A 16,822-nucleotide genomic window follows, 5' to 3' on the forward strand; every position below is an offset into this window, starting at 1 on the left:
CCTGTTTTGTTTCTTTATGTGCTGGCTCCGCCTAGCGGCTGTAGATTGTTTTGTTGAATAATACTGCTTTGGGTCAGCTGTGGATGAATCTGATCGTTCTTTGTGCTTATGCCTCCTGTTGGCTGGAGTTTGTTTTTGTGGAGTATTTTTAAGGGACATTAGAATGATTACATCATCTGTTGCACTCATAACAGCCAGCTCACTGAACAATTGTCTGTCTGTCCAAGGAAACTGAACAGCTTTATATCAGCTGGAGTTTGTTTTGTGGAGGAACAGTTCTGTGACAGTTCTGAGACAGTTCTGTGAATGAATCTACATGTTCTTTGTGTTTATTCTGCCTGTTGGCTGGGGTCTGTTTTACAAAGTATTTTCTGTTATGTAATTTTGCCTCACAAAATTTGTACAGAAGCACCGGACTTGAGCAATCCGATGGCAAAGTTGTCGCCGGGGCTCTCGTATGCGTACATGGACCTTCTGAGTTTAGAGGGATTGATGCCGGTTGGCGCTGTCGTGCGCAGGGTTGATGCGCACATTTTAATTTTTTTCTGTTTGTTTTATTCGGGGGGGAAGTTTGGGGTTTGATTGTTGCATTAATAGGGAATGTGGTCTGTATAATCTTGCTTTTGACACACAATTTATTTTTTTTATTATATCAATATGTCAATTGTTAGTATGAGTGGATTATCTCTCTCCACATGGAATGTGAATGGATTGGGGAACCCCATAAAAAGAAGGAAGGTTATTTCTTTTCTTAAGCATAAGAAATATGATATAGTCTTTCTTTAAGAAACGCATCTTTCCCCACAGGAAGCTGAAAAATTTGGGAAGATATAGGGTGGACATGTTTTCTTTAGTGTTGGTTCAAGTAAGAGTAGGGGAGTCATTATACTGATAAATACACATCTACAGTTCAAATTTCTCAAACAGATTAAATATAAAATAGGAAGAGTAATTATTGTTTTAGCAGAAATTCAGGGACAAAGGTTGATTTTGGCTAATATTTACACACCTTACACTGATGATCAGGGCTTTTTTTATAGATCTTGAAGAGATGTTGCAAACCGCTGGCACCCCTCATGATATAATATTGGGAGGAGAGTTTAATTTATTGATGGACTCAATCCTTGATCATAGTGAAGCAAAAGTGTGTAAGCCCCCTAGAGCAACATTGATGCTTCACAGGATGTGTAAAATCTTGGTCTTGCAGATATCTGGTGACTTTTGATCCCATCTGGTAGGGACTATACATTTTTCTCATCAGTTCATAAGATTTATTCTAGAATAGATTTTTTTTATATCTAAATCCCTCATTTTATCTGTTGTTGACTGCTCAATTGGAAACATCTTAGTCTCAGATCACGCCCTGGTGAGTTTAGAGGTGTTGCCACATACAGAGAAAAAGAAATCATATAGTTGGAGCTTTAATGTATCCCTTTTGCAAAATCCTGATTTCCAACAAATGTTAAAGACTGAAATCAATGTTTATATGGAGACCAACTGGTCCTCAGTATCCTCTGTGGGCGTGGCTTGGGAGACTCTTAAGGCAGTTCTTAGGGGTCGGATCATACAATGTGCCTCATTCACCAAAAAATCCAAAGCACATGAACTCGTGGAGTTGGGAGGGAATATTAAAAGTGCCGAGGCAGAGCTGAAGTGCCGAATGTCGTCTGATGGCCTCAGAGAATTGACCTGATTGAAATACAGATATAATACTATTTTGTCGAAGAAAGTGGAGTTTTGGTTGTTCTGGGCAAGACAGTCATACTTTGAGTCGGGGGACAAAGCAGGGAAGCTTTTGGCAAGATATATAAAACAGAGAGAGTCTTTTTCTACCATTCCCTCAGTGAAATATGCTGGTGGTGAAATATGTACCTCAGCCATTGATATTAATAATGCTTTTAAAGAATTCTATCTTGATCTCTATAGTTCCATGTCTTCATATACTGATTAGGATATTAGAAAATTTGTGGAACCATTAGAACTCCCTAAATTGACAACTGAACAAAAAAATTCTCTTGATTCTGAAATAACCTTGGAGGAGCTTGACGAGGTAATTAAGGCCTTGCCTTCAGGCACAGCTCCAGGGCCAGATGGTTTTGCCGGTGAATTTTTTAGATCTTATGCTACAGAACTGCCTCCACTTTTGTTAGAAGTTTATACGGAATCATTAAAGAATGGAAAGCTTCCGCCAACCATGACGCAAGCCCGGATCAGTCTGATTCTTAAAAAGGACAAAGATCCAAGCGAGTGTAAAAGTTACGTCCAATTTCCCTGATCCAGCTAGATGTAAAAATGTTGTCAAAAATTTTGGCTAACCGATTAAGTAAAGTTATGACATCTCTTATACATATAGATCAGGTGGGGTTTATTTGGGGCTGTAGCTCTTCTGATAACATTAGGCGTTTCATCAATATCATGTGGTATTGGTTGCTGCCATCTCACTTGACGCCGAAAAGGCGTTTGATATGGTAGAATGGGATTATTTTTTTAAGATTTTGCAAATATACGAGTTCGGGAGTACATTTATTGGTTGGATTAAGTTACTTTATAGACACCCTGTAGTGGCGGTACAATCAAATGTATTAATTTCAGATTATTTTACTTTGAATAGGGGCACTCAGCAGGGTTGCCCTCTTTCCACATTATTGTTCTGTCTTGCCCTGGAATTTAGCATTAGCAGCTGCGATAAGTAAGGAGGAGGATTTTCCAGGGGTGGTGGTGGCAGGTATAGCGCATAAACTTTTGCTTTACGCAGATGATATTTTATTATTCGTCTCTGACCCTTCTAGCTCTATGCCTTGTCTCCACAGAATTATTAATTCCTTTTCTAAGATTTCAGGATACAAAGTCAATTGGTCTAAATCCGAAGCTTTGGCATTGACAGTGTACTGCCCAGTAACGGCTTTCCAGCCAGGCGCTTTCCAGTGGCCCAAACATGGCATTAAGTATTTAGACATTTTATTCCCAGCAAAATTGTGTGATTTAGTTAGAGTTAATTATGACCCCTTAATAAAACGGTTTTCGAGCGATGCAGGCAGGTGGCTTCATTGCATTTATCTATGATCGGGAAAGTTAATGTTATTAAAATTAATTGAATTCCAAAATTTAATTACTTGCTGCAGTCTCTCCCTATAGATGTCCCCCTCTCTTATTTCAAGCAATTTGATAGCATAGCGAAGTCCTTCATTTGGAATGGTAAGCATCCCAAATTACATTTCAATAAGTTACATAGGCCGATTGACAAAGGTGGGCTAGGCCTACCCAAGATTTTATTTTATTATTATGCATTTGGTCTCAGACATTTGGCTCATTGGTCGCTTCCGCCTGAGAGAGCCCCCCCCTGGTTCTGTATAAAACAGGAAGCTCTTGCCCCTATTTCACCATTGCAGAGCCTTTCTATCAAATTAATCGGAGAAGTTAAGTTACATCCTGTTATCTCGCATTTGAACTCGGTATGGACAAAAGTGTCCAGAGTGTTTAATTCAGACATTTATTTAAATGTTGCCTCGAACATATGGCTGAACCCCAAATTATGCATCAACAAGTCCCCTTTTTGCTGGTCAGAATGGATTGGGAGGGGGGTTACTTCACTCGGTGACCTATATGAGAGTGGAGTGTTGATATCCTTTAAAAATTTGGTTCAACCTTTTGGGATTCCCAGATCTCATTTCTATAAGTATTTACAGTTGTGCCACCTGCTCTGTACTGTTTTTGGGAGTGGTTTACACCCCCCTAAATTGGCAGATACTCTGGGAGTGGTGATTACTGCTTTTGGAAAAGGTCATGAGGCATCGGTGTATTACTCCCCGCTAATTCAGAGTCTGGGGGATGGAGCTTTAACTTCTCTCAAGAGATTATGGGAGAAATATTTAAACTTGGTATTGGAGGAAGGAGTGTGGGCTAGGATTCTAAAAAACATCAAGTCTGCAGTTAGGGTTAAATAGTTAGGGTTAAATATTGATTCTGTATATATATGTTTTGCTGTTCCTTTCTAATAGATGAATCTATAAAAATGTTAATCGCAAAAAAAAACAAAAAAAAAATCCAAAGCACGAGAACTCGAGTTGGAAGGGAATTTTAAAATTGCTGAGGCAGAGCTGAAGCGCTGAATGTTGTCTGATGGCCTCAGAGAAATGACCCGATCGAAATACAGATATAATACTATTTTGTCATGGAAGGTGGAGTTTTGGCTATTCAGGGCAAGACAGTCATACTTTGAGTTGGGGGAAAAGGCAGGAAAACTTCTGGCTAGATATATAAAACAGAGAGAGTATTTTTCTATCATTCCCTCAGTGAAATCTGCTGGTAGTGAAATATTTACCTCAGCCATTGATATTAATAATGCTTCTAAAGAATTCTATCTTGATCTCTATAGTTCCATGTCTTCATATACTGATTAGGATATTAGAAACATTGTGTATACATTAGAACTTCCTAAACTGACAACTGAGCAAAATAATTCTCTTGATTCTGAGATACCCTTGGAGGAGCTTGTCGAGGTAATTAAGGCCTTGACTACAGGCAATTGCCACTGAGTTTTTTAGATCTTATTCTACAGAATTGGCTCCACTTTTGCTAGAAATTTATATGGAATCATTAAAGAATGGAAAGCTTCCACAAACCATGACGCAAGCCCAGATCAGTCTGATTCTTAAAAAGGACAAAGATCCAAGTGAGTGTAACAGTGCTCTGTAGTATTTTTGGGAGTATTATACACCCCACTAAAGCGGCAGACACTCTGGGAGTGGTGATTACTGCTTTCTGAAAAGGTCATGAGGCATCGGTGTATTACTCCCTACTAATTCAGAGTCTGGGGGATGGAGCTTTAACTTATATCAAGAGATTATGGGAGAAATATTTAAACTTGGTATTGGAAGAAGGAGTGTGGGCTAGGATTCTAAAAAACATCAAGTCTGCATCTAGAGATGCAAGGGTGCGCCTTATGCAATTCAAGATTTTACATATACCCCCTCTAGATTATATAGGCTTGGTCTTAAAGACACACCCACCTGCTGGCGATGCCAATCAGAAGATGGAGACACATCTCATGTTTTTGTTTGGTGTGTTAAGATCCAAGAATTTTGGTTGAGGGTTCAGAGTTTTATGTGTGACGTATTGGGCACTCAAATTTTATTTTGCCCTAGACTCTGTATTTTAGGCGATGGGGCGGTCATCAATGTAGGGGGTAAACACATAAAAAATTGGATCCTAACCAGTGTTATGATCGGCAGACAGACTGTTCTAAGGGGATGGAAGTCGGCTGGAGTGCCCTCATTTCAAGAGTGGTGCACACAGATGGGGAGGGTGGCGGCATTCGAGGAAATGTCATGTAGAAGGCTGGGGAACATAGATTTATTTGATAGGAAATGGGGCAGCTATTTGGCGTTCTTGGAGGGCTCTCGGGGAGGGGCAGTGGAGAGACTGGTATAGTTTTAAATGTGTGTGATTATATATATATATATATATATATAATTTATTTTTAAAAAAATATTTTTTTTTTTGTTGAGTATACTCACGTGTGACCACAGGGATGTTTGTTGAGGGTCAGGGTGGGGGTGGGGTTGGGGAATTGGAGGGGTAATAGTGGGGGTTAAATGTTGATTATGTGAATATATGTTTTGCTTTTCTTTGTTAATTGTATGAATCAATAAATACTGTTAATCAGAAAAAGAATGGTTAGATATTTTTACTATAAAACTTTTTTTGCAGTGTACTACTATTCGCTAATAAACATGAAGACAAAAAATTTATTATACGAATCAAATAGACAATTCTCAGAGATTAAAATGTGCAATATGTTTGCACATCCATATTCAGTGGATGATTGTTGAAGAGCGATTCATCTGAAAAGCATCACGATCTCATGAACTTCTGCTAAACGCCTTTACAAACATTGAAAATCATAAACGTTTCAAACACTGCAAAAAAAAAAAAAATATATATATATATATATATATATATATATATATATATATATATATATATATATATGTGTGTGTGTGTGTGTGTATTTTTTTTTCTTGTTTTCCTGTAAAAGTATCTAAACATTCTTAAAATGTGATTTATTACTTGTCAAGCAAAATCGGACAAGATATTAAGTCTTGTTTTAAGGATAAAACTCACTAAATGTGATTAGATTTCTCTCAAAACAAGACTTAAAATCTTATGCTAGTTTGCTTGTTAAGTAAATAAATCATGTTTTAAGAATGTTTAGATATTTTTACTGGAAAACAAGACAAAAATACTTGAATAAAAAAGTATCTGATAAATGTGTTATTGAAATCCGAGAGGTAATGTTTAATAGACTCATTGCAAATGAACAAACAACGCTAAACATACATCTTCCAGATGTAAACACACACATAAAATAGACTTGATGTACATATGCTTTCAGGGTAAGGCAGTATATTTGAATTTTTATTTAAATTCCTATTAATATTTAAATCTAATTTACGTGCAAAACGAAAGTGTATCATGGACAGTTCACTACTACCATTGGCTAATAAAATAAACATGAACACAAAAATGTACTATTCAACTCAAATTAAAATTAACCATCTGCCATTTATTACAGAACTGTCAAGAGATTAAAATGGCTTTCTTCTTCCAGTTTATACAAATATAAGCTTTAGTTCTACCTTTTCCCCCCAAATGTAGATGTGGGTTCTGTTGGTTTCAACCCATTAAAGTGCAGATCTCATGTGCAGTCCATCTGTAACTCCAGTGCAGAACATTCCTCAAACTCCACTTACTTCATATATTCTCTGGCGTAGCTCTCTTGATATGCTTACATTAAAACAATAATTAATAATCTATATCAAAAGATTCTTGTTCAATGAAAATGGCAGTCGCTGTGCCTTCCGAGTGTAACGTGAACTTTGAACACTGACCCATGAGACAAAATCCAGCCACAGCCCAGCAAACAACTGTGAATGTAGATATACAGTATAATGACAGTTTCTGTCCTTGAAGGAAGTCATAAAGCTAGTGTTCTACATGAGGTCATCATAGAGAAATATACACACTTCTGATGCATTTATCTGCCTGTTTCTAAGCAAATAGATCAATAATAACCTGGACACCTGTTATGTAAGACAGAAACAAATAATGGAGCAAAAATGAATTTACTCGAACTGCATCATGCATGGGCCAGCATTAATAGAGGCAACATTTCAGTACCAGACACGAGTGCACAAATTAAAGCCTAAAAATAAAGATGGTTATATGGCTTTGTCATATTGTTATATGGTTGTCATAACTGTTATGATGTGTGTGCAACCCTGAGAAACATTTTATGACATATAACAATGTCTTAATTCATAATCGTTTGGAAAAAACAATGTGGTTAAAACGGTCAAATTTGATGCTTTTATAATAATATAAATAAATGCAAGTATTTGAGCGAGAGAAAATATACTCCTGCTCCTCGCTTGTCAAACATTTTTCAAAATACTAAACTTTGCTGATTTCCAGGTTTAAATTTTAGATTACGGTTTAGATTTTGAATCCCAGATTTCCAATGTGGTCTCAGACTGTATAGCACAGAGAAATCAAATACTGCAGCACTGAGGATCAAAGGTTACGAGTTCACCAGGACAAACAGCAACATTTTTTTCTCCTCTAGATGTGTCAAACTTTATTTCAGAAAGGCACTCAAATCAAAATGAAGAAGTGAAATGAGTTTGGGGATTTCTGAGGAAATACACTTTTTGCACACATACATACACACAGAACATTCCCGATACACAAACACAACAACACAACACACCACTAGCTAGCATTTAACATTTCATTGTCAGAGACTTTGAGACAGCTTTATTAGTGTGTTTACAACTTTCATTGGTTGAATAAAATACAGATTCTACAGAAAGAACAATTTTCAGGTACCGCTCATGTTTTCGTGTCACTACTCCATATTTCATAAATGTCCTCTGCTTCAATACATATGATGTAATGGTGGAGTTCAGGTGTGGTGGTCCATATGAAGCCACTTTAACAGGACTGGTGAACTCCATGTCAAGTACCAGTTGGTTAGGTTTAGATGACACTCCCATGACTCTGAGGGACTTTTTCACAGTTCGTCCTTGTAGTAACCCAGCTTGGCATTTGACATCTCCTTCCGTAGCTGCATGACCTCCCAGAACATGTGCTCTGCTTATGAAAACACAACATCTCACACATGTTATTGAGGAAACATCTACAAGAACAAACACCAGACATCTGCTACTACTGCTACAGATCTTTCAAAACACCTCAAAATATGATTATTACTTCAAAATATCTCCTCCCATGACTCTATCTTACAAAATATAAATCATTCTCCACATGCATTGTAATTTACATTTTGTGAGGTTTGAGATGGGCATTGACACTGTAATATATTTTAGCAAATCAAACAGTAAAACACTCATACAGTAAATGCCCCATAAAGATATATATATATATATATATATATATATATATATATATATATATATATATATAAAATATACATATTACATAAGTTCTCCAGTATACAGCAGCTATAAAATCATTCACTTCCCTAGGCTTTTTCACATTTTATTGTTACAGCATGAAAGCCAGAATTATATAACAGCATTTAATTCTAGTTTATATACTGTATATATACACTGATCAGCCACATCATTAAAATCACCTGCCTAATATTGTGTAGGACCCCTCGTGCCACCAAAACAGCACCAGCCCGCATCTCAGAATAGCATTCAGAGATGATATTCTTCTCACCACAATTGTACAGAGTGGTTATCTGAGTTACCGTAGACTTTGCCAGTTCAAACCAGTCTTGCCATTCTCTGTGGACCTCTCTCATCAAAAAGGCGTTTCTATCCACAGAACTGCCGCTCACTGGATGTTTTTTGTTTTTGGCACCATTCTGAGTAAATTCTAGAGACTGTTGTGCGTGAAAATCCCTGGAGATCAGCAGTTACAGAAATACTCAAACCAGCCCGTCTGGCACCAACAATCATCCATGCAATTTTCTAATCAGCCAATTTCTAATCACATTTTTCCCCATTCTGATAGTTGATGTGAACATTAACTGAAGCTCCTGACCTGTATCTGCATGATACATGCAGATTTTATCTACACTGCACTACTTTATCTGCATGATTTTATGCACTACACTGCTGCCACACGATTGGCTGATTAGAAAATTGCATGGATGATTGTTTGTGCCAGACGGGCTGGTTTGAGTTTTTCTGTAACTGCTGATCTCCTTGAATTTTCACGCACAACAGTCTCTAGAATTTTCTCATCCAGTGAGCGGCAGCAATGTGGACGGAAATGCCTTGTTGATGACAGAGGTCAACAGAGAATGTCCAGACTGGTTCGAACTGACAAAGTCTACGGTAACTCAGATAACCGCTCTGTAAAATTGTGGTGAGAAGAATATCATCTCTGAATGCTATTCTGAGATGCAGGTTGGCGCTGTTTTGGCGGCACTAGGGGGACCTACACGATATTAGGCAGGTGGTTTTAGTGTTGTGGCTGATCGGTGTGTGTATATATATATATATATATATATATATATATACATACACACACAGTGGCAAGAAAAAGAATGTGACCCCTTTGGAATCACCAGCATTTATGTATAAATTTGTCTTAAAATCTGGTTTGATTACAATAATGAACAAACACAATCTGATTTAACTAATAACACACACATTATTGTATTGTACTGAATACATCATTCAAACATTCACAGTGTAGGTTGGAAAAGCATGTGAACCCCTAATCTAATGACCTCTATAAAAGCTAATTAGAATCAGGAGTTGGCAAACCTGGACTCTAATTAATGAAACGAGATTGGAGGTGTGGGTTAGAGCTACTTTGACTTATAAAAAGCACTCAAGCATTTTGAGTTTGCAATTCACAAGAAGCATCTGCTGATGTGGACCATGCCTCACAAAAAAGAGACATCAGAAGACCAATGATCAAGAACTGTTGCTTTGCATAAAGCTGGAAAGAGTTACAAAGTTATCTCGAAGAGCTTAAATATTCATCTGTTCACAGTTAGACAAATAGTATAAAAATGGAGACGATTTAGTACTGTGGCTACTCTCCCTAGAAGTGGCTGTCCAGCCAAGATGACTCCAAGGGTACACCGCAGAATGCTCAATGAGGTAAAAAAGAACCCTAGAGTGACAGCTAAAGACTTGAAGGAATCATTGGAACTGGTTAACATCTCTGTTCATGAGTCTACTATATGGAAAACATTAAACAAGCATGGTGTCCATGGCAGGACACCACAAGGGAAGCCTCTGCTTTCCAACAAAAACATTACTGCGTGCCTGGAGTTTGCCAAAGACCATCTTGACACTCCACAAGACTACTGGGAAAATGTTTTGTGGACTGATGAAACTAAGGTTGAATTGTTTGGGAAGAACACGCAGCACTACGTATGGCATAAAAAGGGCACTGCATACCAACATGAAAACATCATCCCACTGATGAAGCATCAGGGAGATTTGGGGCTGCTTTGCTACTTCGGGACCGTTTGCCATCATCGAGGGAAAAATGTAATTCCCAAGTTTATTAAAATATCCTACTGAGGGGGCCTGGGTAGCTCAGCAAGTAAAGACGCTGACTATCACACCTGAAGATTGAAGGACAGTTTAACACCACCAACTCTAGAAGCATGTGGCAGGGAATTAACATCATTATGGACTTTAAAGAGAATAAAAACTCCACCATGAACACTGCTGCCTCTCTCCCGGATGAGCTAAATACATTTTATGCTCGTTTTGAGGGAAATAACACTGCCCTCGCGGAGAGAGCTCTCGCGGCTGAAGCTACAGAGGTTAGTTCACTCTCCGTCTCTGTAGCGGATGTAACCCGATCCTTCCGACGGGTGAATATCTGCAAAGCCGCGGGTCCAGACGGCATTCCGGGCCGCGTCATCAGAGCGTGCGCGAACCAGCTGGCTGGTGTTTTTATTCGGACATTTTCAACCTTTCCCTCTCTTTGTCTGTAGTCCCCACATGCTTTAAAACGTCCACCATTGTATCTGTTCCAAAACAATCAAAAATCACTTGCTTAAATGACTGGCGTCCTGTTGCTCTGACCTCCATCATCAGCAAATGCTTTGAGAGACTAATCAGAGATTACTTTTGCTCTGTGCTGCCTCTCTCTCTTGACCCATTGCAGTTTGCTTAACGCAACAACCGCTCCACTGATGATGCCATTGCATCTACAATACACACTGCTCTCTCCCACCTGGAAAAAAGAACACTTATGTGAGAATGCTGTTTGTAGACTACAGCTCAGCATTCAACACCATAGTGCACTCCAAGCTAGATGAGAAACTCCGGGCTCTGGGCTTAAACAGCTCACTGTGCAGCTGGATCCTGGACTTCCTGACAAGCAGACGCCAGGTGGTTAGAATAGGCAGCAACATCTCCTCATCACTGACCCTCAACACTGGAGCCCCGCAGGGCTGTGTTCTCAGCCCACTCTTGTATTCCTTGTACACACATGACTGTGTGGCAACACATATCTCCAATGCCATCATTAAGTTTGCTGATGACACGACGGTGGTAGGTCTGATCACTGACAATGATGAAACAGCCTACAGAGAGGAGGTGCACACTCTGACACACTGGTGTCAGGAGCACAACCTCTCCCTCAACGTCAGTAAGACAAAGGAGCTTGTGGTGGACTTCAGAAGAAAAGACAGAGAACACAGTCCCATCACCATCAATGGAGCACCAGTGGAGAGAGTCAGCAGCTTCAAGTTCCTCGGTGTCCACATCACTGAGGAACTCACATGGTCCATCCACACTGAAGTCGTTGTGAAGAAGGCTCATCAGCGCCTCTTCTTCCTGAGACGGCTGAGGAAGTTTGGAATGAACCGCCACATCCTCACACGGTTCTAAACCTGCACTGTACAGAGCATCCTGACTGGCTGCATCTCCGCTTGGTACGGCAATAGCACAGCCCACAACCGCAAAGCACTGCAAGGGTGGTGCGAACTGCCAGACACATCATCGGAGGTGAGCTTCCCTCCCTCCAGGACATATATACCAGGCAGTGTGTGAAAAAAGCTCAGAGGATCATCAGAGACTCCAGCCACCCGAGCCATGGGCTGTTCTCACTGCTACCATCAGGCAGGCGGTATCGCAGCATCAGGACCCGCACCAACCGACTTCATGATAGCTTCTTCCCCCAAGCAATCAGACTATTGAACTCTTGATCTCCCATGATCAAAATACATCAGCACTGCACTTTATTACTCTTACTCTTATATCTCACACCGGACTGTCATAAATTATATTATTATTATATTATATTCTCTCTTAACAACTTACTATCAACCGACAGCCTGAATGTCAATACAGTACAATACAACCTACTGTACATTCTATATATACTATATATACTTTTTTTATTGAATAATGTGTATCTATATTGTGTGTATTGTATACTGTACAGTGTATGTTATTATTTGTATATTGTGTTGTGTGTAATTATGTGTATGTTAGACTTTAATTGTGTTGTGTTAATCTGATGTTTATTGTAAATTGGTATATGTCTCATCACTGTCACGACTGCTATGTTGATCGGAACTGCACCCAAGAATTTCACACACCATTGCACTTGTGTATATGGCTGTGTGACAATAAAAGTGATTTGATTTTGATTTGATTTGGAGTCGCAAGTTCGAATCCAGGGCATGCTGAGTGACTCCAGTCAGGCTTCCTAAGCAACCAATTGGTCCGGTTGCTAGGATGGGTAGAGTCACGTTGGGTTAACCTCCTCATGGTCACTATAATGTGGTTCTCGCTCTTGGTGGGGCACGTGGTGTGTTGTGCATGGATGCCGTGGAGAATAGTGTGAAGCCTCCACACGTGCTAGGTCTCAGCAGTAACGCACTCAATAAAATAAATAAATAAATAAAAAAAGATATCCTACTGAATAATGTCAGGGTAGATGTGTGCCAGCTGAAGCAGAGATAGAGATGCTGTGGAATGACCTCAAGAGAGCCATTCACACCAGACATCCTAAGAATATGGCTGAGCTGGGAGTCACATGACGCCATGCGAGGTTCGGGGATGTGTGAACGGCGAACTCTGCACACTTTGCTAGTTTTAACACTATTAATGTCATAAACCGGTGAGATTCGATACACTCTGTTCCATAATTGTTCTAGGAGGACCATATTTCAAAGAATTCAAAATCTTAGGGATCTGGAGACATCAGGCTGACACCCCCGCGGAGGCCTCAATCCCGGGAGTCGATTTGGTCGAAGAAATGCGGGAAATTCGGCGAGAAATGTTGAACATGTCGGCAATGCTGATGAAGGTCATTGCTGACTTGGAGGATCATGTTGTAATACGTCGATCGATCACTGGAGATCCATGGAGATGAAGTTCACTGAGGTGGTTACAAGAGTGGGGGATGTCGAGAAACGGATTGATTATATGGAATCATCGGAGAGGGAATTATCTGCTAATCCGCTAGCATCCAAGTTGGATTTGGAGCATGTCTGGGAGAAGTTGGAGGACATGGAGAACCGTAGCCGGCGGAATAATGTCCGTATTGTTGGAATTCCTGAGGCCGAAGAGGGTCAGGATATGGTGAAATTCCTGGACGGGCTCTTTCCGAGTCTGCTCGACATAACAGGCCATAAGCTGGAAATCGAGCGAGCTCACAGGGTTCCAGCTCGGCGATCCGCTGAGGGAGACAGGCCCCGATCAATTCTGGCCAAATTTCTGAGATCATCCGATAATGATTTCGTGTTACACGAGGCAAGGAATAAAGGAAGGCTTTCTTGGAAGAACCACAGCATTTTCTTGTTCCCAGACTTTGCAAATTCAACAAGAGAGAAATGTGATCGATTCAAGGAATGCAAGAAACTCTTACATCAACGGAAGGTCACTTTTGCACTGATGTTCCTGGTCAAATTGAGAATAGATGCTAAGGATGGCCGTAAAACATTCACATGTCCCCAGCAAGCCATGTCCTTCATAAAGTAAATGGAGTAAGTTATTTTGTGGTAGAATGGGATTATCTTTTTAAGATTTTGGAAATATATGGGTTCGGGAATACTTTTAATGGATGGATTAAGCTACTTTATAGATGGCCGGTAGCGGCGGTACAAATAAATGGATTAATTTCAGATTATTTTACTCTGGTTAGGGGCACCCAGCAGGGTTGTCCTCTTTCCCCATTATTGTTCTGTCTTGCCCTGAAACCATTAGCAGCCACGATAAGAAAGGAGGATGATTTTCCAGGGGTGGTGGTGGGAGGTAAACTTTTGCTTTACGCAGATGATATTTTATTATTCGTCTCCAACCCCACTAGATCTATGCCTTGCCTCCACAGAATTATTAATTCCTTTTCTAAGTTCTCAGGATGCAGAGTCAGTTGGTCTAAATCCAAAGCTTTGGCTCTGACAGCGTACTGCCCAGTAACGGCTTTTCAGCCGGGCGCCTTCCAGTGGACCAAACATGGCATTAAATATTTGGGTATTTTATTCCCAGGAAATTTGTGTGATTTAGTTCATTTTGACCCCTTAATAAAAAGGTTTTCGAGTGATGTGGGCAGGTGGGCTTCATTACATTTATCTATGATTGGGAAGGTTAATGTTATTAAAATGAATTGTATTCCAAAATTCATCTACCTGCTACAATCTCTCCCTGTAGATGTCCCCCTCTCTTATTTCAAGCAATATGAAAGCATAGCGAAGTCCATCATTTGGAATGGTAAACGACCCAGATTACATTTCAATAATTTACATAGGCTGACTGACAAAGGTGGGCTAGGCCTACCCAAGTTTTTGTTTTATTATTATGCATTCGGTCTCAGACATTTGGCTCATTGGTCACTTCCACCTGAGAGAGCCCCTCCCTGGTTTTGTATTGAACAGGAAGTTCTTGCCCCTCGCCATTGCAAAGCCTTTCTATTAAACTAACTGGAGAAGTTAAGTTACACCCAGTTATCTCGCATTTGCACTCGGTATGGACAAAAGTGTCCAGAGTGTTTAATTGGGATATTTATTTAAATGTTGCCTCGAGCATATTGCTGAACCCAAAATTATGTATTAATAAGTCCCCTTTCTGCTGGTCAGAGTGGATTGTGAGGGGGGTTACTACACTTGGTGACCTATATGAGAGTGGAGTGTTGAGATCCTTTGAAAATATGATTCAACATTTTAGGATTCCCAGATCTCAGTTCTTTAGGTATTTACAGCTGCGCCACCTGCTCTGTACTATATTTGGGAGTAGCATACACCCCCCTAAAGCGGCAGATACTCTGGGAGTGGTGATTACTGCTTTTGGAAAAGGTCATGAGGCATCAGTGTATTACTCCCTGCTAATTCAGAGTCTGCAGGATGGAGCTTTAACTTCTATCAAGAGATTATGGGAGAAAGAGTTAAACTTGGTATTGGAGGAGGGAGTGTGGGCTAGGATTCTAAAAAAACGTCAAGTCTACATCTAGAGATGCAAGGGTGTGCCTTATGCAATTTAAGATTTTACATCGATTCTGTTGGACCCCCTCTAGATTGTATAGGCTTGGTCTAAAAGACACACCCACCTGCTGGTGATGCCAATCAGAAGATGGGGGACACAACCCATTTTTTATTGGTTGTGTGTTAAGATCCAAGAATTTTGGTTGAGGGTTCAGAGCTTTATGTGTTACGTATTGGACACTCAATTTTCATTCTGCCCCAGACTCTGTATCTTAGGCAGGGTTCTCGGGGCGGGGCAGTGGAGAGGGATTTGTAGTTTTAAATGTGTTTATTATTGTTTTTTGAAAGAATACTTTTTTATGTTCTAATTAAGTATGACCACTGGAGTGCACGTTTGTGTCGGGTGGGGGTAGGGGATGTTCAGGGGGAGGGGCTTAATGTATATAATTTAATTCTGTATTTTCTATTATGTTTATTTATTTTGTGAATCAATAAAAATAGTTAATAACAAAAGAATGTGGCTGAGCTGAAGCAGTTCTGTAAGGAAGAAAAGTCCAAAATTCCTTCTGAACGTTGTGCAGGTCTAATCTGCAGCTACCGGAAATGCTTGCTTAAGGTTATTGCTGCCAAAGGAGGATCGACCAGTTTTTAAATCCAAGGGTTAACTTACGTTTTCCACAGCACTGCACTGTGAATTTTTGGATTTGCCAACGTTTGCCCATTTCATGGCATAGAATCTTAAATAGTAATACTGTATGTAATAATATAGTCAAGAGTTTTGTTTGACACCTTTGAAGTCAAGATTGCTATGTTTTTTTTTGTACTAAAGTGAAAAAGTTAAATGTGACTCAGTTTTGTCCTTTACATTTCATTGATGTGAGTGTACTAGAGAACTGAGTTAAATCTTACCATCTTGCTGTTTGACTAGTCCTTGAACGATGTAACGGATGTACGTGAAGAAGTTGCACACGGAGGTGATCTAGAGTATATAAAGAATTAAATAATTATAGACAATCAATTGTATTTTATACACAAGCGTGTAATTCCTATAAACACCAGTACTATGCCAACACATGAGAACATTGCTATAAAATAATTTAAGATAAAATAATAAACTGTTCAAAAAAGAAACTGGTAGACTTGTGAATCCCATGAACATGTCTGGCTTATATTTCACCTTAAATCAAAAGAAAGAAAGAAGATATTATATTTTAAACAAAGTAAACTGAAGCCTATTTTTAGGTCAATTAAGAAAATGTTTGCATTGTAACAATGCAATTACAATGTTAATACTGTAATGACTGCATTACAATAAACACAATTGAAATGTAATTGTCATGAAAATTATGCAAACAATCTTAATGGTCCTAAAAAGAGATTTATTTTTCT

General features: G+C 39.4%; 3 protein-coding genes across 10 annotated transcripts in view; 1 reads left to right on the top strand and 2 right to left on the bottom strand.

Annotated features, from left to right (window-relative positions):
* Window positions 1-7,056, bottom strand: part of LOC127435311 (myelin regulatory factor-like protein) — a 61,687-nt gene extending 54,631 nt beyond the window's left edge. The window contains exon 1 of one of the 3 annotated variants that reach the window (XM_051688700.1): window positions 6,639-7,056. The gene's annotated coding sequence lies outside the window, so the exon portion shown is untranslated. The remainder of the gene's footprint in view (window positions 1-6,638) is intronic. The other 2 variants (XM_051688699.1, XM_051688698.1) reach the window with 2 other exon arrangements.
* LOC127435309 (ubiquitin carboxyl-terminal hydrolase 15-like) overlaps window positions 1-16,822 on the top strand; it is a 277,517-nt gene that overhangs the window by 215,870 nt on the left and 44,825 nt on the right. The gene's annotated exons all lie outside the window — the stretch shown is intronic.
* The window catches only part of LOC127435339 (rab-3A-interacting protein-like), a 39,924-nt gene continuing 30,702 nt past the window's right edge, over window positions 7,601-16,822 (bottom strand). For 3 of the 6 annotated variants that reach the window (XM_051688761.1, XM_051688756.1, XM_051688757.1), the window contains 2 exons: window positions 16,343-16,412; window positions 7,601-8,154 (listed from right to left, as the gene is read on the bottom strand). In XM_051688761.1, coding sequence (XP_051544721.1) covers window positions 8,072-8,154; window positions 16,343-16,412 — 153 coding nt within the window. In that variant the 3' untranslated portion in view covers window positions 7,601-8,071. The remainder of the gene's footprint in view (window positions 8,155-16,342; window positions 16,413-16,822) is intronic. The other 3 variants (XM_051688758.1, XM_051688760.1, XM_051688759.1) reach the window with 3 other exon arrangements.

Source organism: Myxocyprinus asiaticus, chromosome 45, assembly GCF_019703515.2.
Source record: "Myxocyprinus asiaticus isolate MX2 ecotype Aquarium Trade chromosome 45, UBuf_Myxa_2, whole genome shotgun sequence".
In the NCBI taxonomy this organism is placed as follows: domain Eukaryota; kingdom Metazoa; phylum Chordata; class Actinopteri; order Cypriniformes; family Catostomidae; genus Myxocyprinus; species Myxocyprinus asiaticus.